The 27,873-nt window shown below is 43.0% G+C and overlaps 1 protein-coding gene across 2 annotated transcripts; it reads left to right on the top strand.

Annotated features, from left to right (window-relative positions):
• Window positions 1–12: 12 nt before the first annotated feature.
• Window positions 13–25,927, top strand: TOP3B (DNA topoisomerase III beta). 2 transcript variants are annotated; one of them, XM_044990225.1, is made up of 18 exons: window positions 13–128; window positions 2,065–2,228; window positions 3,052–3,183; window positions 4,250–4,356; window positions 10,645–10,719; window positions 11,674–11,870; window positions 12,355–12,511; window positions 13,682–13,795; window positions 15,431–15,521; window positions 15,886–16,040; window positions 16,311–16,416; window positions 18,084–18,230; window positions 18,997–19,170; window positions 20,052–20,180; window positions 20,680–20,829; window positions 21,997–22,097; window positions 22,371–22,572; window positions 25,405–25,927. In XM_044990225.1, the coding sequence occupies exons 2-18, from the start codon at window positions 2,159–2,161 to the stop codon at window positions 25,884–25,886; spliced, it is 2,589 nt and encodes an 862-aa protein (XP_044846160.1). In that variant the 5' UTR covers window positions 13–128; window positions 2,065–2,158; the 3' UTR covers window positions 25,887–25,927. The 2 variants fall into 2 exon arrangements, with proteins under 2 accessions (XP_044846160.1, XP_044846161.1); XM_044990226.1 differs by lacking the exons at window positions 13–128; window positions 2,065–2,228; window positions 3,052–3,183 and adding an exon at window positions 3,704–3,926.
• Window positions 25,928–27,873: the final 1,946 nt, after the last annotated feature.

Here is a 27,873-nt window from a genome sequence, read left to right as displayed (position 1 = left end):
GGCGATGGGGCGCGCTCGCGCTCTCTCTCTTGGAGCTGGGGCGGGGGTCAGTCCCCGGCAGCTTCCGGCGCTGTGTGACCCGGCAGTGGATGCGGTGTCAATGGCGGCGTACGGAGGCTGTGGGGCCGGTGAGCGCGCCGCTACGGGGGGCGCCTTGTGGGTCAGGGGCTGGCGGGGAGACCCCGGTACCGCCCGGGCGGGACTCGGCCCCTCGAGCGCCGCAGCAGGCGCCGGGACGGGGCACAGGGACACTTCGCCTTGTCGGGGTGTCTCCGCGGGAGGGAGTGGGTCCGGCAGCCTGTGGCCCGGGTGGGAACTGCCCTCGCCCCGGTGCAGGGAGCCTGACCCCCGGGGGCCGGCAGCTGGGCCGTGACAGGGCCCCGCTCCTGCGGTGAGATCGGGCCGGGCACAGCGCTCCCTGTGCGGCGTCCCGTCTGCGAGATCGGGCCCTTGGCCGCCACAGGCCCCCGGTGACAGCGGCTCTGAGCGCTGGTGTCACCACAGCGGTGTGAAAGCCGCCTCCGCTGCCCTCCGGGGACTGCGAGCGTTACAGTCGCTTTACAACGAAGTGAAATCGGTTTCCTGTGGAATTTGTGTCGTGAAACACCCGGCGTCGCTCAGGAGTTTCAGACTAGAGCAACCCAGAGCCAGGGTGGGAAATCGGACTGTGGTTTAGATCAGGGGTTCTCAACCTTTTTCTTTCTGAGCCCTCACCCACCCCAACATGCTATAAAAACTCCATAGCCTACCTGTGCCACAACAGCTGGTTTTCTGCTTATAAAAGCCAGGGCCAGCGCTAGAGCGTGGCAAGCAGTGCAATTGGCTGGGGCCCGATGCCACAGGGGGCCCCTGCTGAAGCTAAGGGTTTGTCTACACTGGCAGTTTAGAGCGCTGCAACTTTTTGCCTCTGGGATGTGAAAAAACACCCCCCTGAGTACAGCAAGTTTCAGTGCTGTAAAGCGCCAGTGTAGACCGTGCACCAGCGCTGGTAGCTACACCTCTCATGGAGGTGAGTTTTTTTAGAAAGTGCCACGACTACTCAAGGCATGTTAAAGCAACACTTCAGCGTTGCCAGTGTAGACTAGCCCTAAGTTGCTCAGGCCTTGGCTTCTGCCCTGGGTGGCTGGGCTCAGTGCCCTGGGCTTCAGCCCCATGCAGCGGGGGCTTCAGCTTTCTGCCCTGGGCCCCAGTGAATCTAACACTGGCCTTGCTTGGTGGGTCCCTTGAAATCTGTTTGAGGCCTCCCCAAGGGGCCCTGGACCCCTGGTTGAGAACCACTGGTTTAGATAACATGGGAGAGAAGAACGGGGAATGAGAGAACTACTTAGTTTGTTTGGACTTGGAAAAACAGTGTTTAAGAATGCTAGTTCCCATTGTGGATCATCCATCCTGGAAAGTTGAATTTGATGAGTGAAAAAAAAAATCATGGGTTTTTAAATTAGGCTTCAGAAAGTGGAAATATCTATTTTCTCCAGTCATTTAAAAGTATCTGAAGCCCCCAAAGGAGTTCCTGGTTGGAAAACTATGGCAGCTTTCATCCTGGAGTGAATTCTTAGGGTACGTCTTCACTACCCGCCGTATCGGCGGGTAGCAATCGATTTCTCGGGGATCGATATATCACGTCTCATCTAGACGCGATATATCGATCCCCGAACGCGCTCATGTCGACTCCGTAACTCCACCAACGCGAACGGCGGTAGCAGAGTCGACATGGGGAGCCGCGGGTGTCGATCCTGCGCCGTGAGGACAGTAAGTAATTCGATATCAGATACTTCGACTTCAGCTACGTTATTCACGTAGCTGAAGTTGCGTATCTTATATCGATTTCCCCCCATAGTGTAGACCTGCCCTTAGTCAAGCTATAAACCTCTGCATGTTAATAGAAATGCTGACACCAATGGTAAGTAACCATAGGAGTACCTAAAGACAGCGCTAGAGGATAGGAATAGCTATTTGAAAAAGACTAGGAACAGGAAAATGTATATTGTTGGCACACTTTTGTATACCATTTTTTCCACAAATGATTTCACTTAATTTTGAGCTGTTTTTTTTTTTTCTTTTTAGGTCGAAGGATAACACAGAGAGAACAAACTGTAGTTTATGCTAGGCTAAAATCCCATGATTAAGGTCTGAAGCCCTTTGAATTCCTCCACTGAAAATGAAGACAGTGTTGATGGTTGCAGAGAAGCCTTCTCTGGCTCAGTCTATAGCCAAGATCCTCTCAAGAGGTAAGATGGAAAATTTGCTAATCTCTTCAGCCTTTTTTGTTTCTCTTTCTGACAAACAGTATATTTGTAGTGTAGGGACTAAATCCATTAGAACATGCAAGCATATGGAAGTGAAGCAGTTTACTGATTGCATGTTACAAAGGCTACTGGACTTCAGGGAAGTTGGGAGCTAAAAGAACCCTGGACAGCTAACTTGGATGCTGTTGGGCAGCTGTCACCTCCCAATGTTAATCTGGGCTGCCAGTGGCAGACAGCTGATCATGAGGAAGCTGTATGGCACTCAGAATTTAAAAGGTTGTTATAGAGCTCTCCTACATCATTCCATTTTCCCGTACCCTCAGAAAACCATAAAATTGAAAAATAAAGTAGCAGCCTCTGTGACAGGAGTCTGCTTTTGTTATTTAATATAGTATTTTTACTGTAAATTGAGGTGTACTGTTGTTGAGAGATGCTTAATAAATAGCAGATCCCTTGCTCTGAGGTTTTTCTGGCTTAAAGGCATGAGCTGGTACAGTACAGATCATATATAGAGCAGAGTGTGTTCATTATACTTGTGTTGATCCACAGGACAAGTTGAGCTTTCAGAAGGAATTTTTGAAAGAGAAGAGGAAGGAAGTTTGGGATATGTTAAATATAAAGCGATATGTTAATAAAGGCCCAAAGGTGGGAGTTGGCAGGAGAGAAACTTGTTTAGAGAGTGGAAAAGAGTTTCAGGGAAATCTGAGTTGAGAAACAGAGGGAAGAGCAAATTTCGTGATGCAAGAAACAAGATTACTTTCAGTATTTTAGCGCCTGTTAATAATTATTATTTTTATTGTAATAGGAAACATGTCCTCTCATAAAGGGCTGAATGGAGCATGCTCTGTGCATGAGTACACTGGATCATTCATAGGACAGAGTGTCTACTTCAAAATGACATCTGTGTGTGGTCATGTGATGACTCTGGATTTCATAGGTATTGTCTATTGTTATTTGTTTGAATTTGAGCAGTTTGTGCAACTTTTAAAAAACAACAACGCTGGTGCAAAGTTAACTCTTGATGGTAAAATCAGAGTCAGCGCTGCAGTGAACATTGGATAAGAGAAGGGAGGTTGAAAGGAAGGATAGCCTTCGAGTTAGGACATGGACTAAAGTCGGAAGCTCTAGGTTTCATGCCTCACACTGTAACAGACTCTGTGTGATCTAGGGCAAGTCACTTACCTTCTCTGTGCCTCTATTATTTTAATTTGTAAATGGGGAGATGAGAGGCTAAATTTGCTCAAGTTTGTAAAACATACTGAGATTCTTGAATGGAAAGTACTTTATAAATGCAAAATATTATTAAAAGGGCACTATCTAAAATGTGATGGAATATTCAAGGCATTGTATAGTGTCTTAAGTACATGACTGGAAACTAGGAACTCCTTGGCTTCTAATGTTATCTCTGTCACTGACTCACTCTGACATTGAAATTGTCATTTGAGAACTGTTTTTCAATCTGTAAAATGAAGATGATACTTAACTACCTCACAGGTGTTATGAGGATTTAATAGTTTGCACAGTGCTTTGAAGAGGTACAGCACTTGTTAGTGCTATAAATTACAATCAACAATGACTTTGAGATATGGAAGACAAAAGAAACAAGCTAATGGGACCCAACTGACTATATAGGAGAAACAATGAAATTGACTATGCATAAAGGACTGTTAAATGCTCAAAGTGAGTAAATTGCGGAAATAGAGAAAAATAGCTTTTTTTTTCTCCTCTTTAATCTTTCAGTTATAGCAATGTGTTACAAAACAAATTTCCTTTAGAACTGTGTTTTTAATTGATGTCCCATTAAAATATGACCGATATTAATATAAATCAAAGTTAAAGGTCATTATGGTTCCAGGTGGAGGCATATGAAGGACTGAACTTCCCTAAAGAATGCCATTTCTGAAGACAGCATGCTATGATAAGCTTTGAAAGCCAGGTGTTTGTACAATAAATGCTTCATTTAAGGTATTTAGAACTCCAGTTAATACTCTTTCCCATTTCAGGAAAATATAACAATTGGGACAAAGTTGATCCAGCAGAACTTTTTAGCAAAGCCCCTACAGAAAAGAAAGAAGCTAACCCCAAATTAACTATGGTGAAATTTTTACAGGTACTCTTTATGAGATGTATTTTTAAACTGGTGGTGGTGGTTGTTGTTTTTTTGTGGGAGGGGGGAATTAAATGGTTAGTGTTCTCTCTAACTACAAGCATGACTAAATGTATGCATCTAGGAACAAAGAACATAGGCTTCATATCCAGGACGTGAGGATTCTATCCTGGGAAACAGTGAATCTGAAAAAATTTGGGGATCGCCGTGTATAATCAGCTCAACACGAGCTCCCATGTGATGCTGTGGCCTCAAGGGCTAATGCAGTCCTTGGATACATAACCTCTCTACTCCTGCTTGAGATTCCCTTGTTATCTGGCTTCTTTATTTAGCACTAGTGCAGTTGCTGCTGGAATACTGTATCCAGTTGTGGTGTCCACAGCTCAAGAAGGATGTTGATAAATGGGAGAGGGTTCAGAGGAGAGCCACGAGCACGATTAAGGGATTAGAAAACATGCCTTTTAGTGATTGATAAGCTAAATAGATTGAGCTCCCTGAATCTAAGAGAATGTTAATCAAGTCACCCCTTACAGTCTATAAGTACCTACATGGGGAACAAATATTTAATAATGGGCTCTTCAGTCTAGCGGATAAAGGTATAACATGGTCCATTGGCTGGAAGTTGAACCTAGATAAATTCAGACTAGAAATAAGGTGTACATTTTTAACAGTGTGGGTAATTAACCATAGGAACAATTTACCAAAGGTCATGATGGATTCTCATTGCGACAATTTTAAATCAAGATTGGAAGTTTTTATAACAGATATACTATAAAGAATAGTTTTAGGAAGTTTTATGATGTGTGTTATACAGGAGGTCAGACTAGATCAGTGGTTTTCAAACTGCGGGTTGCGACCCAGTACTGGGTTGTGGAATGGAAGGCATTGGGTCATGGCGGCTCTGGTCAGCACTGCCAACCAGCCCATTAAAAGTCTCATCGGCAGTGCTGCCCGGCTAAGGCAGGCTAGTCTCTATCTGTTCTGACACTGTGCTGCGCCCTGGAAGCAGCCAGCAGCAGGTCTGGCTCCTAGGCGGGGGAGAGGGGCCACAGGGCTCTGCGCACTACCCCCACCCCGAGCACCGGCTCTGCAAGCCCAGTAGCCAGGAACTTCCGGGGCATAGCAAGGTCAGCAGTGCCAAGACAGTGCCTTAGCACCCCTGCTGCGCTGCTGATCGGGAGCCACCTGAGGTAACAAAATCCCATATCTTTGTCTTCTGGCCACTAGTGTAAACTAGTGAGGTTCTACAGTGCTTCATTAATTTAATGAAGCACTGTAGTGCTTTTAATAGCACTATAGCCTTTTAATAGTGAGAACTGAATCTGTCTACCCCCAACCATTTCCTTCTCCTTTCGGATGATTTTGGAAGGGTACCATGTTACATTCAACACTGTAACATGTCCTCCAACTCTGCCCCCAAAAGGCAGGTGGTTTCTCAAAGGCTGAAGTATGTTATTTCTTGAATTGTAGCCATCTGTAATATTTTGGAGATCACCCAGACAAATAATGGTCTCTTTCACCCCATGCCTTGTAAATTTGGATGTCTTAATGCTATGCTGTTATGGTTCAGCACTCTGACACCAGTAGCCAGCCTACGAGTATAATCCCACCCTGGCTTCCCCCAGGCTAGTTACTTTGTGCAGGGTGACCTAAACAATCCCTTCTGATCCTGAGTCCTCCCAAATCTGTTTTTTTCAAGTTCTTAACTACCTGACACTTGGATTTTTCCCTGCTGGTTTATCACCCAGAGGTGTGAAACCTGCCCCCAATTCTCAGTTCACTTTGGCACATACCCTCCACATAATTTGCACAACAGAGACCTGCTTGAGGTAGAAATAAACAAAAAATGTATTTAATAGAAAAATCATAGATTCAAAGATGAAATAATAAGGAAAAGCAAACGCATACAGGTTACACAGAAAATAAACTATCTCAGGCTTTACACTTCTGTACAATATTAGTTAAAATAACTTGTATTAGGAAAAGGGTACCCGTTTCCTCTGAACAGTTTCCCAGCATGCCCTCTGTCCTAGAGGGGATCCATTGCTTCATAGACAGCACCTTGCTTAGATGCTGCCCCTCAGTTTCTGGATAACCTTCACTTCAAATGCTTTATAGTCTTTTTTTTTTTTTTTTTTTTTTTTTCCCCCCTTTTCTCAGACTATGTTAATTCATGGTTACACAGGGGAGGGGTGTGTGTGTCTCAGACTAGGGGTTTCATTTCAATTTCAAGTTGTTTCAGGGTTTTCCCATTAACTTCAATAGTCCATTGTTGTCTCTTCCTGACTGGACAGTGCTAGGTGCTTGGAGCCTGCCCTGGGAGGTTCTCTCCCTGTCTGATTGCCTCACCGCACTGCTAGGTAGTGCAATATAGTTACAATTGCAACTTTCTCCACATGTATATGTATACAGGTTATGGTTATGAATGTATACATATATCTCCTAGTGACCATCAAGTTTAGGACATTACAAGCTTTCATAAAAGACCTTACTTGACATATATTTATACACAATAACATTGTATATAACCAGTTGATTCAGTTGCTTATTCTTTGGAATTCATAGAATCATAGAATATCAGGGTTGGAAGGGACCTCAGGAGGTCATCTAGTCCAACCCCCTGCTCAAAGCAGGACCAATCCCCAACTAAATCATCCCAGACTGGGCTTTGTCAAGCCGGGCCTTAAACCTCTAAGGCCTGGTCTACACTAGGATCTTAAATCGAATTTAGCAGCGTTAATTCGAACTAATCGCTCAACCGTCCACACCAGGAAGCCATTTAATTCGAACTAGGGGGCTCCTTAGTTCGAATTTGGTACTCCACCCCGACAGGTGGAGTAACGCTAAATTCGCACTTGCTAGCTCGAATTAGGCTAGGTGTGGATGCAAATCGAACTTAGTAGCTCCGGGAGCTATCCCACAGTGCACCACTCTGTTGACGCTCTGGACAGCAGTCGGAGCTTGGATTCTCTGACCAGCCACACAGGAAATGACCCGGGAAAATTTGAATTCATTTTCCTGTCTGGGCACTTTGAATCTGACGTCCTGGCTGGACATCGGGGCGAGCTCCGCAGCACCTGCAACGATGCAGAGCTCTCCAGCAGAGGAGTCAGCCCAATGCAAGAATAGAAAGAGATCCCCAGCATGGACAGACCGGGAAGTCCAGGATCTGATCGCTGTGTGGGGCGAGGAGTCTGTGCTGTCGGAGCTGCGCTCCAACAAGCGTAATGCAAAGACCTTCGAGAAGGTCTCCCAAGCCATGACACAGAAAGGATACAGCCGGGATGCGATGCAGTGCCGCGTGAAAGTCAAGGACCTGAGGCAAGGCTATCAAAAAGTCAGAGCGGCAAACGGACGCTCCGGAGCACAGCCCCAGACATGCCGCTTCTACGAGGCACTGCATGCCATTCTCGGTGGGTCTGCCACCACTGTCCCACCACTGACCGTGGACTCAGTGGATGGCATAGTGAGCCAGGACAGTTCCTACTCGATGTTCGCCGATGGGCAAGACGACGAAGGGTCCGTGGAGGAAGGCGCAGGCGACAGCGAACACAATGCCGCTTTCCCTGACAGCCAGGATCTGTTCCTCACCCTCACAGAGATCCCCTACCAACCCTCACCGGCCGTGAACCCGGACTCAGAGTCAGGGGAAGGATCAGGCGGTAAGTCGTATAAACAAGAAAATATTTATTTGCTCGAAAACATGTATACCAAAAATATAAATTCTATCTATAAATACTATATCTAAAACTTTTTAAAGGGAAACTAAACGAACAGTAGGTCTACACAGATTGGGATGGAACAATAGTCCTCCATGGACAATTCCACAAATGCTTCAAACAGTTCCTCAAATACCCTCCGCAGGAGGTTTCGAGGAAGAGGTGCCCTATTTGGTCCTCCGGTGAAGCTCACTCTTCCACGCCACGACATCCTCAGATACAGGGGAACCATCGCCTCTACCAGCATGGCCGCGTAGGGTCCCGGTCGGTGAAGTGCTTCCCTTAACATCCTTTCTTTCTGCACTCGAGAGACACGCCTCAGGGTAATCTCGTTACTGAAGTGCTGCATCTAATTAGGGCAATTAGCGAATAGTTACTGTTCTTAATGGTTTACTTATACTTTGCATAACAAAGCCCCGCGCTTAGCAGCCACGTGCTGTAGGCCACACAGGAAAAGCATACATTGATCTTTCCCCTGCAGTGTCGGGAGTGGCTGCAAAAGGGTCATAGTATCTGATTTCCAGATTGCCGTTAGCACGACGGCACAGCTATCCGTTAACTGATAAGCATAATGTACTGTAAGGCTTACCAGGACTCTCTGCTAGAGGGATTCTGCTCTCTCTCCCGACTTCTCCGCTCTCCTGTGCAATGGCGCAGCCAATCAGAGCGTAGGCCAAAATGTTGTGCTTCTCTGGAGACCACGTGACACTTGTTGTCCGGTACGGTCTTCTTCATGGAAATTGACTAGACGGTGTTCACTGTTCGCGAAAATGTATCTGTACAAGGAAATCACTAACTTTCCCCATCACACAGCTTCGGGTCCTTCCCGGACTGCCCAGGCATCCCCCTCGCAGAGACTGGCAATGATTAGACGGCGAAAGAAGAAGACTAGGGACGACATGTGCTGTTAATCACTGTTTCCGTCATGTCTTTCCTGTCAGAGGATTTTTCGGTGTATGGGGTGGACAGGGGTTTCATACTTGCACGGTATAGCCTACAGTACCCTAAGGCAGGAGATTCCACCACCTCCCTAGGTAACCCATTCCAGTGCTTCACCACCCTCCTAGTGAAAATGTTTTTCCTAATAGCCAGCCTAAACCTCCCTTACTGCAACTTGAGTCCATTGCTCCTTGTTCTGTCATCTACCACCACTGAGAACAGCCTAGCTCCATCATCTTTGAAACCCTTGGTGTCTGGACCCTGACTGTCACACCATCTTTGCCCCATCCCATATCTTGGGAGTCTTGCCTTTAAGTGTGCTAGAATACCATCTGGGAAGAGAGAGATGAGTCTGCTCCCAAATCTGGGGTTATGGCTACACTACAGGGCTCACAACAGTGCAGCTGCATCACTGTAGCACTACTAGTGCAGATGCTCTAAGCCGATGGGAGAAAGCGCTCCAGTGGACTTAATTACTCCAGCCCCTGCAAGCGGAGGTAGCTTTTTTGGCAGAAGAAGCTCTCCCATTGACAGCACTGTCCACACTGGTGCTTAGATTGGTGCAACTTAGGTTGCTAAAGGGGGTGACTTATTCATCGCCTTAAGCAACATAACTTATACTGACATAAGCTGTAGTGTAGCCATAGCCTCAGTCTTCCTCACTACAGAAGGCAGCTCTTTGTTAGTCCACCAGGCCTTCTCTCTTTTATTGTTATAAGCGGCTGTTTGGTTAGTGCTAGATCCTTGACCCATTGAATTCAATTTTGCCTTTGCCTTCAGAATTTGACCCTTGATATGTCACTCTGTACAATAGGCACAACAGGCACACAATTCATTCATTTCACAATTCACTTCATTTGTAGCACGCATAAGCCATGGAAAGCGAGCTGTTTATTAAAACTAGTTATGTCCTTTATTTATCACTCCCTACAAATGCAGTCTCCAGAAGGCAGCTGTATTGCTGGATGTGCAGTGTGGCGATGGTTGCTTTTACAAAATAATACTTTTTGGAAATCAGAACAATTTGCACTTCTGTCCTTCTGAGGATTGAATGCGTTTTCAAATAATGAGTTAAACTTTGACTTCCTTGTGAGATAAGATAATAGTATCCCAGTTTTAAAGATCTGGAAATTGAGACACAAAGGTTAAAGGACTAGCCCAAGGTTATACACACTGTCTGTGGCAGAGCCAGGAATAAAATCCAGATGCAAGGAAGCTGTTGAGGTGTATAGTCATTGAGAAATCCCAAATAAATAGTAGGTTTTTGCCCTGAGATTTTTCTAGTTTAAAGGCACGAGTAGGTACAGTACAATCATACACCAGTGTGTGTTCATTATAACTATATTGATTCACAGAACAAGTTGGGTTTTTTCAGGTGGATTTTTTTGAAAAAGGGGAGGGAGGAAGGAAGGTGGAGAATATGATCCCAGGTTTCTTGGCTACCAGTCCCATCCTTTAGCCACTATACTCCTCTTCCCCTCTACTGTGGTCCTTCCCCCCAATAAAGTCTATTTCATCACCTATTTGGAATTTGAGTTTACAAATGCAGAAGGTAAATATACTAACATTGAAAGAGTTAGGAACAGAAGGAAGTTGCTTTTCAATTGTTGGAAAACTTTAATTTCTTTTATAGGTGGAAGGAAGAGGCTGTGACTACATTGTTTTATGGTTGGATTGTGATAAGGAGGGGGAAAACATCTGTTTTGAGGTAAGATTTTCATTATTATTTTATTATAAAACCATAACACATGTAAGTTTACTATACATTGTGTTATCAGGCATGTTACTAGTTTATGGATATGTACTAAAGGCTACACAAATTAGACTAGTAGATTTTTAAGGCATGGAATAACTTGGTGAATAACTCATGGATTTTCAACATCTAGGGCACTAGTTGCAAATCATAAATCAGTCTTGTAGCTTTTGTTTATCTGTGGCGAAAGTCTTTCTACATCTCACAGCTGGAATAGTTGTTTTATTGTCTTTGTAAAAACTTGGTCACCACAGTGCTCTGTTAATTGGGAAGGTAGAAATTTTAGCTTGTACACTTTAAGGTGGCCTCTACGAGAGATTTGGATTTGGTACACCATAGGTATAGAATTAAAATTAACGATTTTTCCACAAAAGGATATAATGTATCACTTCGTACAGCCTCACTTCCGTACCAATCCCACACCTGCAATTAACCCACTACATTAGTGGATTTGGCTATGTTTTATTTAGTGGTTTTAATAAAATTGTGTTCATCTGCAGCTTTATTTAGCACTGTCATAATGACTGAATTGTCTTTTGAGGCCTTAAAAGGTTAATTCAGATTGAAGCTGGCAAGCTTTTGCAGGGTGATGCTGCGAACTCTGCAAAGCAAAATCCCATGGGTTTTTCTTTTTTGCACTTGTCTAGAAATAGTGCTTCTCTTTCACCAGCTGTCAGTGTCTAGTTAAATAGGTGCTTATGATGTGTTTATTCCTTAATGTGTTTCTAATGTGTATATGAGCAATACTGCTCTTGCCAGCATATTAATGGAAAAGCATGAATTCTCATTGGTGGGAAGAAAGTGGTAATATATTGGCTATTATTCTGTGTAATCTGTGTTATAGAGATGCACAGACATGAAAACCCTTGCCTTCCTATTACTGTTAACACATGCTTCTATTTCCCTTAGGTTCTTGATGCTGTTCTTCCTGTTATGAATAAACCTCGTGGCACTGAAAAGACAGTTTACAGAGCAAAGTTCAGTTCCATTACTGACACAGACATCTGTAATGCTATGAACTGCCTGGGAGAACCCAATCGTAATGAGGCTCTGTCAGTGGATGCACGCCAGGAGCTGGATCTGAGAATTGGCTGCGCATTTACAAGGTAACAGAGAAGATTGTTCTTGTGCTGATAGTTGTTTACCTAGTTTATACATATATTTTTTTAATTAAAACCGTAACCCTAAATTTCTTTTTAATTTTAACTTCTTTCTGAAATTTAATTCCGTTTTTATGAAAGAGTCACTGATTGTCCATTGCAGTTCTGATATACATGTTCTCTGGCTAAAGAGTCTTCTTGAACCAGGCTCTAAAAATTTTGTTTACCCTGATTTCTATCTCAGTCCCTCTTCCCAGTCTCTTCAAGAGGTAACAGGATCCTATGTGGAAGGATTATTTTATTTATTTATTTATTTATTACATTGACTATTAAAGATTTTGGTCACTCTTGAAAAAATATTCTGAGGTCTGTGTGTCCTTGCATTGATATGTATCCATGTGAGTTTATGAAAATTTCCCCTTTTTTGAAGGGAATAGAATTTATTAACATGCAAACATTTTTAAACAATTTTGTCAATATTTTCTCTTAGGTTTCAGACTAAATATTTTCAGGGGAAATATGGCAATTTAGACAGTTCACTCATCTCCTTTGGGCCATGTCAGACCCCGACACTTGGATTCTGTGTAGAAAGACATGATAAAATCCAGTCTTTCAAACCTGAAACTTATTGGGTGCTGCAAGCCAAGGTAACTTTTTATGCCATGCATAGTTGTGTGTTTTGTTTGTATATGTGAAATTTAGTGCACATTTTATCAGTAAAATTAATTTTATTTTGTCTCTATGTATTAACTTACACACTTGTAACAGCTCTCTAGAATTCAGATTGCCTATAATTTACAGTCTAAAGAACTGATGGATTTTTATTCATTTTATATGCATGTGGTCACTTGTCACAGAACAGATTCAAAGATGTCAGCTTTAAATTAAAGTGATTATATGCACAGTTTGTCAGCCTTCTTGAATCCTAGCAGTCTAAACTTAGATTCAGTCAGAATGATTACTCAAAATGGGTTGCTTCAGATAAGTAAGTCCTTGCACTGATCCTCTAGTTATAGTCAATACATGATTTAATTAGCCTGCCAAAAACACATTGCTTCAAAACTCTCAGGCTCAGCAAAGTGTAACACTCAGTATGCTAATTGCCAGGTGAGTCCTCTGAATACTTTGATAGCTCACACCAGTTTCACTAGCCTTGCTGGTGTTGAAGCTCTGAGAACTAACCAAAAAGTTGTGTTTGTGTGTACACTGACTTTTTTAAACAAGTAGTAGCAGGATGATAGAGCAGTCTATTAGCTTTTTATCTTAAATGAAAAGATGAAAGCTAATGTGTGTCAGTTCTTGTTTCCTTTACCAGTCCTGCATGATATGCTTCTCCTGAATGCCAACATCAAATGTTGATTTTCTGTTCTCCAAGAGCCTAGGTTTATTAGCATCTTTACCAGGATGGTGCAGGTTGATACTTCTTTACAATCAGAATTTTAAACCTGAATTGCATTAGTCATCTCTGTCTAAGATAATTACAAATGGAATAGTTATCTATATTTATTTACAAACTATTTTGATTTATCTGCTGCCTATCCCATGTCATTTAAAACACCCACAATCACTAAAGAACTTTAAATCGGTCATTCAACATGTCAGCTATTTGACTACTCTACAAGTACAATGAAACTTATCAATCAGACCCTGAAACTCCAGCTAGGCCATCTACAACCCTGGCCCTAAGAATCCACATCTTTCTCAGAAGTCCATGTAAAAGGAGGCTTTAGACTGTGCCTGGAAGTTGTTAATGCTTGAGTGTGTCAGCCTGTACTTAAATACAAAACATTTAGATTTTTTTTTCCCTCCCCCCGTAGGTGAACCATGAAAAAGAAAGTTCTCTCACTTTGGAGTGGGATAGAGTGAGGGTGTTTGATCGGGAGATTGCTCAAATGTTCCTAAACATAACAAAGATGGCAAGAGAAGCAAAGGTAAGAACAGTAGTAAGTACAAGTAAAGCCATATATCATATGGCTTAAGTACTAAATAATTTATATATAAAATATATTTTCCCCCTTCTAATTTTGAAATAGAAAAGGTATTCAATACAATGTCATTTTTGTCTTGGTTTTAGTTCAATTTAGTGTGCATGCAGAACGAAAGGTAGAAGAGCTATGATTGTGGTTCACGTCATTTTAGTGTTACAGGCATGTAGTCTTCTTAGTGGAAGCCCCTTTCCCATGGCACCTAGCACACTGGGGTCCTAATTCATGGATGGGACACCTAGGTGCTTGATAATAGAAATAATAATATTGACTTTGGGAGTTGACATCACTCATGGTGGAAGGCAGCTTCCTTTAGACAAGAAGTCTGTATTACTAAACCTGCTGAGAAATACTGCTTTGTCCTTGCTGAATAGATTTCTTATTTCCCAGGAGATACTTTATAATTTAATTACTTATATGGCAATATTCCTGCAGTGTGTATGGTTGGGGCTTCTGTTTTTTTTTTGGGGGGGGGGGTGTTCTTAGCAATTTTTAAATTTTACATAGATGTCCAAAAATAGGGGTTTTCCAGGCTTTCTGTTTGTACATACTGTAAAGAGTAGTCTCTCTGTAAATCTTTCCTAGTATGCTTTAACATAGTACTGTTTCAGACGGCACTACATTGAAGCACATGGGAACCTTTCGTGTGCACCAGCAGAGACTACACGGACCAAGTAATGCATTTAAGAAACATTTACATACATAGTATTGTACAGTCTGTATAGCCAATTAACTGCCAGTTCCATTCTATACAGTACTCGTTTGACAGTACATTTGGATTTATTTGCTTAAACCCAGCAAGTTTCCAAGAATGTGGATGAAGCCTTTAAAAATGTGGATTATACACCTCTACCTCGATATAACGCTGTCCTTGGGAGCCAAAAAATCTTACCGTGTTATAGGTGAAACTGCATTATATCGAACTTGCTTTGATCCACCGGAGTGCGCAGCCCCGCCCCCCCAGAGCAATGCTTTACTGAATTTGTGTTATATCGGGTAGCATTGTAGTTAGAACTGATACTGTACTTGGATTAAGGACTGAATCATTAGCTGATTGAAGTGACATGCAGCTGAGTGGGTGGGAGGTAAAGATGTAATAATTATACTATATGGAGATACACCTGTCTCATAGAACTGGAAGGGACCCTGAAAGGTCATTGAGTCCAGCCCCCTGCCCTCACTAGCAGGACCAAGTACTGGTTTTGCCCCAGATCCCTAAGTGGCCCCCTCAAGGATTGAGCTCACAACCCTGGGTTTAGCAGGCCAATGCACAAACCACTGAGCTATCCCTCCCCCCATCAGTAAGCTACCTCTCTCCATCTTCTAACCTTGGGGCTAAACTGGCCTCCAGCACAAAGACATCTTAGGGCCAGGTTTTCAACCTTACTAAAACTTCCCTCAATCAAATTTCCTTGAAATAAGAATATTTTAGGACTTGGGGGACACTAGCCCAGAGAATAAAACAAAATAGATAAACAAGCCTGTGTAGTGCTGTTAGAAGATGAATTATGAAACTAATGCTATCATCATGAATTAAACATGTTCAGAACTTACAGGGGAAATGCTGTTCTGTTTTTTAAGGTAGAATCTGTGAGTAAGAAGGAGAAAGCAAAGCAGAGACCACTGGCGCTGAACACAGTAGAAATGTTACGAGTTGCCAGCGCTGCTTTGGGTATGTAGATAATGTGGAGATATAAACGTTTCAGTTTTAAAACTGTTCTGAAGAGAAAATGTGTTGGGTTCTGACTCATCTCATGAAATAAATGAAGCGCGTTTAGAACACTTTGTTAGCATTGCAGGCAAGTGATTACTAGCTACAATGTAATATAAGATCATTGTGTTAGCAAAGCAGAGTTGATACAATTTAGAGAATTTGTCAGCAGTGAAGGGTTGGGTAAAGTAGCAGATTCTGGTCATGAAATGCTTTTGTAGAAAATACACACACCATAGTAGTCCATTTAAGACCTGTCATGGGGAAATGTTTGCTAGGCAGAGATTAATCTTCTGCATAGCTCTATGATTTTTTTTTTCTCCAGGAATGGGTCCACAACATACTATGCAAATAGCAGAACGACTTTATACTCAGGGTTATATTAGCTACCCTCGAACTGAAACAACCCACTATCCAGAAAACTTTGACTTGAAAGAATCTTTGAGACAGCAGACTAATAACCCTTACTGGGCAGAAACAGTAAGTATATTAAGCAAAATTTGAAATGCTTTACAAGTTCTTTCTTGGCCAGTGTTCTTGGAAAAACAGTATCAAGAAATCCATGCTATCAAATAGCACAAGCATCTCTTAATGGTCTATAGACCTAAGTAGTCAATATACAAATTTGTAACTGTATTTATTTTCTGTGGTTTGTGTTCTTATGCATTTGATCTGAAAAGCATATTAGTCTGTAGAGAGACTTGATGTGTTATTAACTTGTTTCTGCTTTCTCCTTTTCATTTTGTCTAGGTAAAGGCATTGCTGTCAGAAGGTGTTAATCGTCCAAGGAAAGGTCATGATGCTGGGGACCATCCTCCAATTACTCCAATGAGAGCTGCAACAGAAGCAGAACTAGGTACATACAACTCTTACTATAAAAAAAACAGAGGAGTTTGCAAGAGGGTTGGGTACCTGAGACAGTTTGGAAACCCCAGCTGGTATTTTCAGGAAGAACGGAGTTTACTGATCCTGTTCTGGTGTATAAACAAAAAAACCCAGTAAAGTTAGTGACTGCACCGGAACTCCTGAAAAGCTGAAATAGAAGTATGAGGAACAGTAGATTAATGTACAGAAAACTACATTATATTAATATTAAAAATTGACTTAAACTCATAATGGCAAGGAAATTCAGAGCTAAAGATGAACTACTATTCTTGTGCCTGTATATTACAGTACCTTTAAGATCAGTGGGCAGTCAATGTATGCTGTAATACCGAAGCTCGACAGAGTGGATTTAGAATAGAATGGCAGCTTTTAAGTCTGAATGTATTTTCTTAGGGATTGTAAGTGAAATATTTAGTAAAGTAACTGACTTTTTTTGTATTTTCTATAACTTGTCTTTTTTTTTTTTAATTAATTTTTGCCTTCCTGTACTCTCTGATCTCTCAGAGGGAGTTTGTATAGTTTAAAAAAAAAAAAAAAAAAAGATAATCCATACACTGTTGTTTAAGAACTGTAATTAAAATCTTTATGGAAAAGAGATGCTGGCACTAATCTGTAGTTTTAACAAATGCCTTCAACTTTCCATAAATCAGTAAAATAGTCGTAGCTTCAACAGAAAAGGCAAGAGTGTTAGGGTATTGAGTGATTGCATAACCCTTTTACAGAGGCCTACAGGTAGGTAGAACATATTGGGCATGGGCATGGGAACGGGAACTAAGAGCCGTGATTTTTATTCCCAGCTGTGCCAGTGGCTTATTATGTGACATCTTGGCAAGTCATTTAACCTTTCTGCAGCTCAGTTGACCTACCTTAAATTGGGGATAATGATGTTTACCCACCTTTGTAAAGTGCTTTGAAATCCACAAGTGATGCTATAAATGCTGCTGCTAATAATAATAATTATTTATTACTATTACAGAAACATTGGAAACTCAATGAAATGTAAGCTGTGACTTTGTGCTAAATTAAAACTAGTAAGAGGTGATCTATTGCAACACTTGTGCGAGAGGCCACTAGTATTTAGTAATAGGACTAAATTTGGGGTTAGGTTTAGCAGTGGGATACAGCAATAGTCTTCTGGCACTAGAGATGCAAGTTCAGATCCTGATTTTAGATCATAAATAAAAATAAATGTGAGGATCTTGGCCTAATCCTCTCAGTTGCACACATAACTAAATCAGCTCACAAGATAGCACAACCGGGCTTCTTTGCTCAAGAGAGTATTGGCAGTGGTTCTGCAGCAGACCTGTGTGAGGAAACTTGCGCAGCCCTTGCCTGACCTATGCCTATTTCATTCCAGTGCTACTCATCTTTCACTTTCATGAGAACTGAGGTGACTCATAGCTTAAATAAACTAATTCCAGTGCTATTGTGCAGAACTCTAATGTGTTTTGAGTATACAGGGACTTCAAGAAAGAAACATTAAAAGAGAAAATAGGTGAACTTTTAGAGTTGTTTAACTTTAAGTGCCGGTTTTCTATAAACTTTTCAGGAAAAACTGGTTTGTTTTTTTTTCAAACAAGTATTCTATAGAGCAACATGATTAGATTTTATGTGGGTAACAAAGTGTTGTCTCTTCAGGTGGTGATGGATGGCGATTATATGAATATATCACTAGACATTTCATTGCCACTCTCTGTGCTGATTGCAAATATCTCCAAACCACCATTTCTTTTATTATTGGTCCTGAACATTTTACCTGTGTAGGAAAGATGGTTATTTCACCAGGTAAGGAAAACATGGGAACAACAGTTTGGTTAGTTATGACTTTCTTCCCCCCCTACCCCCAAATAAAAAGTTGAAGAGGAATTAAATTGAAAGTGGGGGTTCTGAGGCCGGGGGTGTGCGTGGGGGATTTAAAGCATTTTTTTGAGATATTAAAAAAAATAATAAACCAACTCTTGCTCTCATCCCCACACTTGGATTTCCCAGTGTGACCCATTTTAGGATTTCTGTTCCAGTTGTGCCCACAACATGCTAAGCAGCACTGCCCCTGCACACAGGAGGAGACACGAACTGTTTTCAATTGTATGCTCTTCAGTCTTTTATTTATATTTGCTAAGGCAAACCTCATTGTTGGTGCTAAAAGGAAATAATTTAAGGCTTTGTGCTAATCTTGCCTAATCACACTTGGTATTTTAAAAAACCCCTCCTGCCCCTTTGAAGTTCGATCTGACAACGGTTCTATTTCTGGCCAAGGAGGGCTGACTTTTGGGGCCTGCCAACAACATTCCAGAATCAACACAGAGGGGTTAATGATGGGTGGTGGAAGCAACTCTTTCTACAGATTCAGTGCATTATTTCCTTAATGCTCCCAGCCTCGCTTTAGGGAACAGGAATCTGGTATCCATGATCTTCTGTGTGGCAGTGCAAACAGCCATTAAGTCAGCTTCTCAGCCTTGACTTGTGTAGTACAGCCCCAGTTAGAATTAGAAAGTATCTTGCCTAATGGAAACTGAACCATTCCACAACTTTAATTTATTTTTATTTACAGGGTTCACCGAGATTATGCCCTGGCAAAGCATCCCCTTAGAGGAGAGCCTCCCCAACTGTGAGAAAGGAGATATTTTCCCAGTCAGTGAAGTAAAACTGCTGGAGAAACAAACAAATCCTCCCGATTACCTGACTGAAGCAGAACTCATCACACTGATGGAAAAACATGGCATTGGTAGGAACTTTGTCTCCCTTACATGATAATGTAATACTCCTCCCAGAGGGCAGGGAGTTGCCCTTCTGAAGTTTCTCTATCAGGAATGGCCTTTTAGTGTTCCTGTAAATATGTTCAATGGTGGCTTATGTTTCCTGTCAAATCATAAAGTCCTTGGCATCTTTTAGGTGACTGTCAAGAATCTGCCTGCACATTTCTCCCTCCTTCTCTCCTATCCTCATCTCATTTCACGTCCACTACTCTTATGGCCAAGGAGCACCAAACAGTATTCCTTGCATAACCCCATCAGTGTTACTCCTCAATTAACTAGAGATTATATGTGCTCCCTCCATCCAGGGACTGACTTCCTGCCTTTACAGCATGCTTTGTACATGTTGGCTCTGGTATTTTAATGTAGCATGTACATTTCAGTATTACAATATTTATTTTTTACCTAAACTGTTTCCTAAGTACAGTGAACTGCACACCTCCAGTCTTGCTGAAGAGGCCAAGTTATCCCCCTTATTCTACTGGAGTTTTATTCATATATATATTGGCCGACAACGTATAATATGAGAAAGCTGTTGCCATAATAGCGGTCTCCCTGGAAGCAGCAAAAGAGTTAAAAGCAAAGTATGTGTTGCAGAATTCTTGTAACTGAAAAGTCATTCCTGCAGATTTGAAAAGAACATATGAATTATTAAGCAAGAAGGGAAGAAGTAGGTGAGAAATGGAGAATGATGTGGAAAAGTGGGGAGAACTGAATGTTAGCCTTTGTCCAAGGCATGAGAGAGAGAGTTAATGTCTGACTTACAAACCGGGAAAGGGGAAGAGAGACTAGAATAATTGCATGTAAAATTGTCATTTGTGTTCAAGAAGGATGTTGTGTTTGTGTGTGACAGGAACTGATGCAAGTATCCCAGTTCACATTAACAATATCTGCCAGCGGAACTACGTCACAGTGGAGAGTGGTCGCAGATTGAAACCTACAAACCTTGGCATTGTTCTAGTTCATGGTTACTACAAAATAGGTCAGTTGCTGCTGTTTTATTTTCTGTCATTTTCTTTTCATTTAACTATGTTCCTGGCCAAATCTGGACACCGAGAGATTTTAAGGATCATTCACTACCCCGGACTGCAGAGCTCATTCTTGTCATGGAAGCATAGGATTTAGGCTGTGCACAGTTTGTCCCCCCGCCACATGCTGAGCTGCATTGATATCTGGAGAAAGCCTCTTCTTCACCCCCTGAGAGAGAGGAAAAGCACATTGACTGCATCTCTAGGGACAGGAGGATTCATAGAGAAGAAACCAAGTAGTAGATCTTAAAAGGCTACTGCCAACTTACAAATCACATTTGTCTGAAAATGATGTACTTGTAATCCCTAGCATTATAACTAAAAAATTTTTTTTCAGTTTGCATTCTTTGTTCATTTGAGAGCGATTTGTCTGACAAATCTCCCCGTCTTGTCTGCCAATCTCCCTTCTTGTTAGTCTGCTGCTTCCCCATTGTCTCTCTGACTTTCTCTTAGATGCAGAGCTGGTGCTGCCTACAATCCGTAGTGCAGTAGAGAAGCAACTCAACTTGATAGCTCAAGGCAAAGCAAACTATCAGCAGGTTCTGGAGCACACCCTTGATATCTTCAAAAGGAAGTTTCACTACTTTGTTGATTCTATTGCGGGTAAGGCTCCTTCACACCTAAAGTTCTCCAACTCTGGCTAATTGTTGGTAAGGACTTGAGAGAAACCATAATTCTTTAGGAGATCTTTCAAGGGGCTAGGTACACAGAGAACTTGGATGAACAGCTGTTAACAGGGCACTCATTCTGGAGTGCTTCTGAGTATCAGGGTGCAATGTCACCAAGTCCAAATGAACCCCTTCCAGGTTATTAGAGTCTGATAAACGAACAGTCTGTCTGCCCTCGCCTAGGGTCTTCAGCCCCAGCTCTGGGCCCTTTAAATTCAGCCCTTTATTCGGGCTCCCAAATAAGCTCCAGACCTTTCTTGGGGTTTATGGCACTTTACCCGTGGCTGGTTGGGAACCCAGGGCCACCCACTGTTCTGGGTTCCAACTCAGGACCCTATAAACAGCCATGTGTACTTCTCAATTCTGTTAGTTGCTGCTTCTTTCCTGTGTCCTTTAGCTTCACCTTTTATCTCAGGGCTAAGATTCTGAGGTCCTCTTTCTCCCTGAAAACCCAGCTTTGCAAAATGCATCCAGAAAAACGAACCGTGGCTATTCCTTACATTTGTTTGGCCAGAGAGGAGCAACCTGCCCTGCCCCTCTGACCCTACTCTGAGCCAGGAACTGAACTGTAAGGGCAGACAGCTCCTTTTATCTAGGCCAGCAGGGTCCTGATTGACTGACTATTACTAGCCCTTCAAGCCCTTGGAGGGCCAGGTCTGTGTGGTTTCCAAAATAGCCACTTTGGAGAAGCCTCTCTAGACAAACTTGCTTCTTGAGGTGGGGTGTGGTAGGACAGCGGGGCCCCCAGCTGGGAGCTGCTAAGGCTGAATACACTCCATCACAACAGCACACACAAAGTTGCACTTGAAATCTGTCACCTGGATGGATGGTGGGTAGGTATTAAGAAGCAAAACACTAAAACTGGCTGAAATAAAATGTGTCCTATGCATGCTCAATGCAGCTCTTTTAGAAAGCTTTTTTGATACATATATTTGTTTTGCAAACAGAGTGTACAGATACAGCATGTTTGTCACTAAATATTGTATCTGCTTCTGGCCCAACAGTCTCCTTTCTCAGACTTTTTGTGCAGAGAAAGGGGTGACTTTCGCCATGAAAAAGGTAGCAGCAGGGTTCCAACACTTATGCAATTTCTTTTCTGCAGGTATGGATGAATTGATGGAAGTGTCTTTTTCACCATTAGCTGCCACAGGCAAACCTCTTTCTCGCTGTGGCAAATGCCATCGTTTTATGAAGTACATCCAGGTAAGGTAACCTAGAGATTGAGTTTATACTTCAAAAGTTACTTGCTGAAGATCAATAGTTAAAAATATCTTTTGCCTTAATACATTTGGGTTCATCTGTATCTTGTCTCAGATGCCTCTCTGTAAAACATAATAGAGCTTCTCCAAAGGCCCAAAGCGGGTTCTCCCCATGAAGCAGACCAGGTGGCAATAACAGTTGGGTTACTGGAGGTTTTGAACCTTACAAAGTGGATCAGAGCTGTTGCTTATTTGGAGATTCCTACTCTATTTCCAGGCCAAGCCAAGCCGTCTGCACTGTTCTCACTGTGATGAAACATACAGCCTTCCCCAGAATGGTACCATCAAACTCTACAAAGAGCTGCGTTGCCCCCTGGATGACTTTGAGCTGGTGCTGTGGTCTTCCGGATCCAGAGGAAAGAGCTACCCACTGTGTCCATACTGTTACAACCATCCACCCTTCAGGGACATGAAAAAAGGTAGAGCTTCCATTGAGATATAGAATGATCAGCCACATTGTAACAATTTTAAAATCAATTGTTTGTTTGGTCTTTTGTGATGCATTTTTAGTAGATTCCCAGTCAGTGATACAAAGGTTAAAATGCTGTTCTGTTCAGTTAAATAACTTCAAAACCAAATCATAAGTGTCTATATCTGTTGCCTCCCAAAGGCTCCATATCAAATATGCAGAGTTTAGAGCTGAAAAAAGTGCTTTTTCTAACCAAGTTTCTAAAAACAAGCTGGGGACTTCTCTCTGCCCCTTGATTGTCACTAACAAAGGTTCTGCAATTGGATTTTAGTTCAGTTGATGATGCATGAGGAATAGTAGAAACCAATTTGTTCTTTCACAACTTTATTGGCTCTTCTGTGCTAAAAGGAATTCTTTAAAATTGTTCGTCAGTGAAGTAATTGGCTATGAGTTAAATATACACAGGAACAGATCTCTTGAATAGGAAGGTGCTATTTTTTTCAGTCACATTTCTGGCTGTATCTGCACTTAAGAATTTCCTTGATAAATCCCTGTCTACAGTGATTGGTTTTAACATCTGAACTAATCTTGAAACTTGCTGTGAATTTCCTTTAGACTGAGAAAAGGTACTTGCTAGAGCTGGTAAAGCAATGAGTTAAAGGCAGGGAAAATAGGGGATTAACTAATTTTTAAATTCTTTTTATTCACTAACTTTAAAATTTGTTCATTAGCTCAACTCTAATTTTCAAAAAGGTTATTTTTGACCATTTTACTTCGATAAATTCCACCAAGTTTGTCTGTGTTGGCAAAATATTTGCCACAGTTCCCCAAAATAAATAATTTATTTGAAAAATATCATGATATTTATCAGTCTCATATTTGGCCAGTTATGTTAAAAAAAAGAGCCTTTTTCTAAACACCCGTAATGTGGAGTGGGATTTTTTTAAATATGAAAACCCCCTTTACTGTTTGCAGTAATGTAGTATTTTTCAGTTTATAAAGTGGGCACTCTGAGCATTGGATGGACAACTACAGCAGCTTTTATAAACCAAAATAAATTAGAAAGCAGTCTCTCTGCACGTGCAGGGTATCCTTCATAACACTCAATATATTCAATGCATCTTATTGAGCATTCCGATGAGAATAACTTGCCAACTAATATGCTAAGTTTCATAGATCTAATTGTGGCAGACATGGAGCTGCTGTGTAATAATTTTATGAATTCTGTGTGTGACCTGATCAGTGAGATAATCACTGTGTAGCTATATTGGGTTATTGGGTCATCCCATAGGAATGTATTGGTCTAGCTTAATGGGAGGCTATTGTAAAAGCAGGCAAGAAGGAAACAAAATGGCTCTAGATAAAAGATCCTGAGAGAGAGGAAGGGAGGAGTTGTCAATGAGCTGTCCCTGGAGAACACAGACTGACAGGTTCTGCAGGATTGTTGCAGCGCAGGCGTGCGTGGACAGAGCTCGACCATCAATATGATTGAAAGCAAAGTCATTTTATTTCTCTCCAGCATACATCTTTATACACTTAAAGCAAGCAATCAAGCAATTGCTAATTGGTTAATAAAATACACACAGGCAGCAGCTGTAACTTCATTGGGTAACATCATCCTAGACAGCTTTTTAATTTATTATCCTATTACTGCCTACCAGCAGATAAAAACTAGCCTCATCCTAGAAACTTGCATATCAGTTTCCCACACTCTCATGCACAACAATCCCACACAGGATTGTTTGAAACAATTGGGGCCTTCCCTAGCTTCAAGGGAATGGTCAATTTAAGGGAAAGACAGGAGTGTGTGTAGATTTGGTCAGTGTCTTAAGATCTTTTTCTCTGAAATGCTTTGTTCTAAATAAGCAATACTTTTCTTTGAGAGGGCTCTCTGGTCACTAGATACCACTACTTGTAGCTCCTGGAGGAAAGGGAACTGCAGGTACTGAACCGAAGTCAGTCTTGCAGAGGTAATCATGGTTGGTACACAAGGGACTGCAGCCCAGGGACAGGTCTGAGAGTGCTGGAATCATGTGATTTTTTTACCACAGGCAAAGTGGTGGCTCAAAGCCTGATACCTGAAAGAGGAGTGCACTCAAGGAGAGACAGGAAGGGGTCAGAAGTGCATTTAGCCTGGGAATTGTGAGACTAACTTCTAGCTAAAATGCCAGGTTTTTATATCCTCATTATTCTCGTTCATATTAAGGTAGCACTTAGAGGCCTCAGTTGTGGATTGGGGCTCCATCGTGCTATGGTAATACAACACACACACACAATAAAAGGTGGTTCCCTGCTCCAAACAGCTTACAGTCTCCATATGAGACAAGTGGACATAATACACTGTCTCACTGAAAATAGATTTATTTTCATTATAAATTTCTCCATTACTCTTCATTGTACAGCGACATTGAGAACTCTTCAGAGCAATCACAGTGGCAGTACAGAGCAAGGGTTTTGCATGTCCTACTTCAGAGTCACTGAGACTGTAAGCTCCATTGTTGACTTCCATGGAGTAGTTCCGCAGCAAACATCAGTGTAGTAATGGGTTGATCGGAATGGGGTCTTACCTACATGAGTCTTGGACCCAATTTTATATCATTAGGTCATCTTTATTTTAACATTAGATTCTTCACTGAATTCTCCTTGTTTCCACATCTAGACTTCTGAGCTGAGAAGACTGAGTTAAGCCTGAGACTCCATCCTTAACCCACTGTATTGTGCATAGGATTCTTAGGGTATATAGGGTACCTTTAGCTCTGTTTAAATCCTACATCACATTTCCTGCAAAATGCAAAAATAGAACACGAAGTTTCTGATTATGTGGTTTTACTCTTTTCCCTAGGGATGGGCTGTAATGAGTGTACCCACCCAACATGCCAGCACTCGCTTAGCATGCTTGGAATCGGGCAGTGTGTGGAATGCGAGAACGGGGTTCTGGTACTAGACCCAACATCAGGTCCCAAGTGGAAGATGGCCTGCAACAAATGCAATGTGATTGTGCACTTCTTTGAGAATGCCCACAAAGTGCGAGTGTCACCAGAGACCTGCGAGTCGTGTGATGCGGCCCTCGTGGATGTGGATTTTAATAAAGCTAAGTCTCCCCTCCCTGGTGATGAGACACAGCATTCAGGCTGTGTCTTCTGTGACCCTGTGTTCCAGGACCTGGTGGAGCTTAAGCACGCTGCCACGCGGCACCCTATGCACCGTGGAGGACAGGGGAAAAGGCAGGGTCGAGGAAGAGGAAAGGGCAGGAGACCTGGAGGGAGACCCAACCCAAAGAGACCCAAGGACAGAATGGCAGCTCTGGCTGCATACTTTGTATAATGCTCACACAACAGCTATTAAAAATTAAACTTTGTATAAAATTTGGTTTTCTTCTCAGTGCATTTTAAAAATATCACTGATCACTTACATTTTGTCTTTTTTAGAAAAGTAAAACAGTTGGGATCTTTGTACAAAGTTAATTGTTGTTCACATAAATGCAAATACTAAAAAAAAATATCCCCCTGGGTGACCAGTCCTGACCAACTACATGCTTCTGAATCCTTTTAAAATTTGAACTGGAGTTCATTTATCTGGGCACAGTGCATGAGGGGACGGAGGAAAATTCTGCAAACTTACCTATAAGAATTACCTGTACGTGGTAGAAAAAGACACTTAAACTCTCCCTTTGTATCATTCTCTAGTAGCTTTTGTCAGAGCTATAAGAGCTGATTAAGATCAGTAACCTTAAAATGAGGCTTTGAAAATGAGTCTCATTTGCGTCTTTTTAGGCTGGGTCTTCAAAAATGAGGAATGATGATGGGCTGTTAAATTGTCAAATCAGGACCTGCAATAGGAAGAAAGCAGCACTGATCACGTCAAAGCTGTAATTACATACTATATGAGGAAAATGTTGCCCACGGATTTGTAAGGAGTATGAAGATGACAGTATGATAGTGAACATTATAGAATCATAGAAATGTAGGGCTGGAAGAGACTAAGTCATTTCATCCATCTCCCCCATGCTGAGGCAGGCTTAAATATACACCGTCCCTGACAGGTGTTTGTCTAATCTGTTCTTAAAAACCTTGAAAGATGGATATTCCACAGCCTCCCTAGGTAACCTGTTCCAGTCTACTTAAAGTGTGGTGCCCAAAACTGGACATAGTATGCCAGCTGAGGCCTCACCAGTGCTGAGCAGGGCCGCCCAGAGGGGGGGGCAAAGGGGGCAATTTGCCCCGGGCTCCGCAGGGGCCCCCAAGAGAAGAGCGGAGGCTCCCGCCTCCGCCCCTCTCCTGGAGCCTCAGCGTCTCCGGCCGAGCCCCTGAGCCCCGCCCCGCTCAGAGACGCGTGGTGAGGGGGCGGGGCTGGGAGCTCCAACGGGGCCTGAGCCCCGCCCCGCTCAGAGCCGCGTGGGGAGGGGGCGGGGCAGCTGCCTCCGCTCGGCGTGGAGCTCACAGCCCCGCCCCCTCACCACGCGGCTCTGAGCGGGACGGAGCTCAGGCCCCGCCGGAGACGCGCTCGGTAAGAGGCTGGGGCCGGGACCGGGGCGGGGGGAGGAGCGGGACCCGCCGGGGGCGGGGCCGGAAGCGGGACCCGCCGCCGCCGCCGCTGAAGCGCAGCCTGGCCTTCGGCGGCGGGGGGCCCCTTCTGTTCCGGGACCCGCCGCCTAAGGGCCCGGAAGGCCCGCGGCGGGGACCCCCCCCCCCGAATTACCGCCGAAGACCGGGCTGCGCTTCGGCGGCGGTCCCGCTTCGGCGGTAATTCGGCGGCGGGGGGCTCCCGCCACGGGTTTTCGGGGCACTTTGGCGGCGGGTCCCGGAACGGAAGGGCCCCCCGCCGCCGAAGACCCCGGGCCCCCGGAATCCTCTGGGCGGCCCTGGTGCTGAGTAAAGTGAAACAGTTACCTCCATGTCTTACATAAGACACTCCTGTTAATACCTCGCTAGGGGCCAAATTCTGACCCCCTGTTCTAGTCCTTTTTATGCTGCTCTAGTCGCATAAAAGGGAGGAGCAGGGTCCAAGGAGCATTCCCATAGGGAGGAGGTGTGTGGGGTGGGCATATGCAGCCCTCTGCTGTCCTCTCTCATGATCCCTGGTATAGGGGCATTCCAGAAGAAGACATGGTGTGCATGAGAGGAGGAATGCTAAGAGTATTCTGGGCTCCAGCAATTCTGGACTGCAGAGCAGCTCCATAGGCAGCCAGATAAAGCTGCTGTAAAGTAGAGCAATCCCTAAGAGCTGCACTTATTTTCTGAGAGGCATAGTACAGAACCTGTCCCTCGTCATGAATAATATGCCATCACCGTTTCCTGGATTTTTGTTTACT

This window comes from Mauremys mutica, chromosome 16, assembly GCF_020497125.1.
Source record: "Mauremys mutica isolate MM-2020 ecotype Southern chromosome 16, ASM2049712v1, whole genome shotgun sequence".
NCBI classification, from domain to species: Eukaryota; Metazoa; Chordata; order Testudines; family Geoemydidae; genus Mauremys; species Mauremys mutica.
Note: the sequence above shows the minus strand (reverse complement) of the source record. Positions and strands in the feature narration are given on the sequence as shown.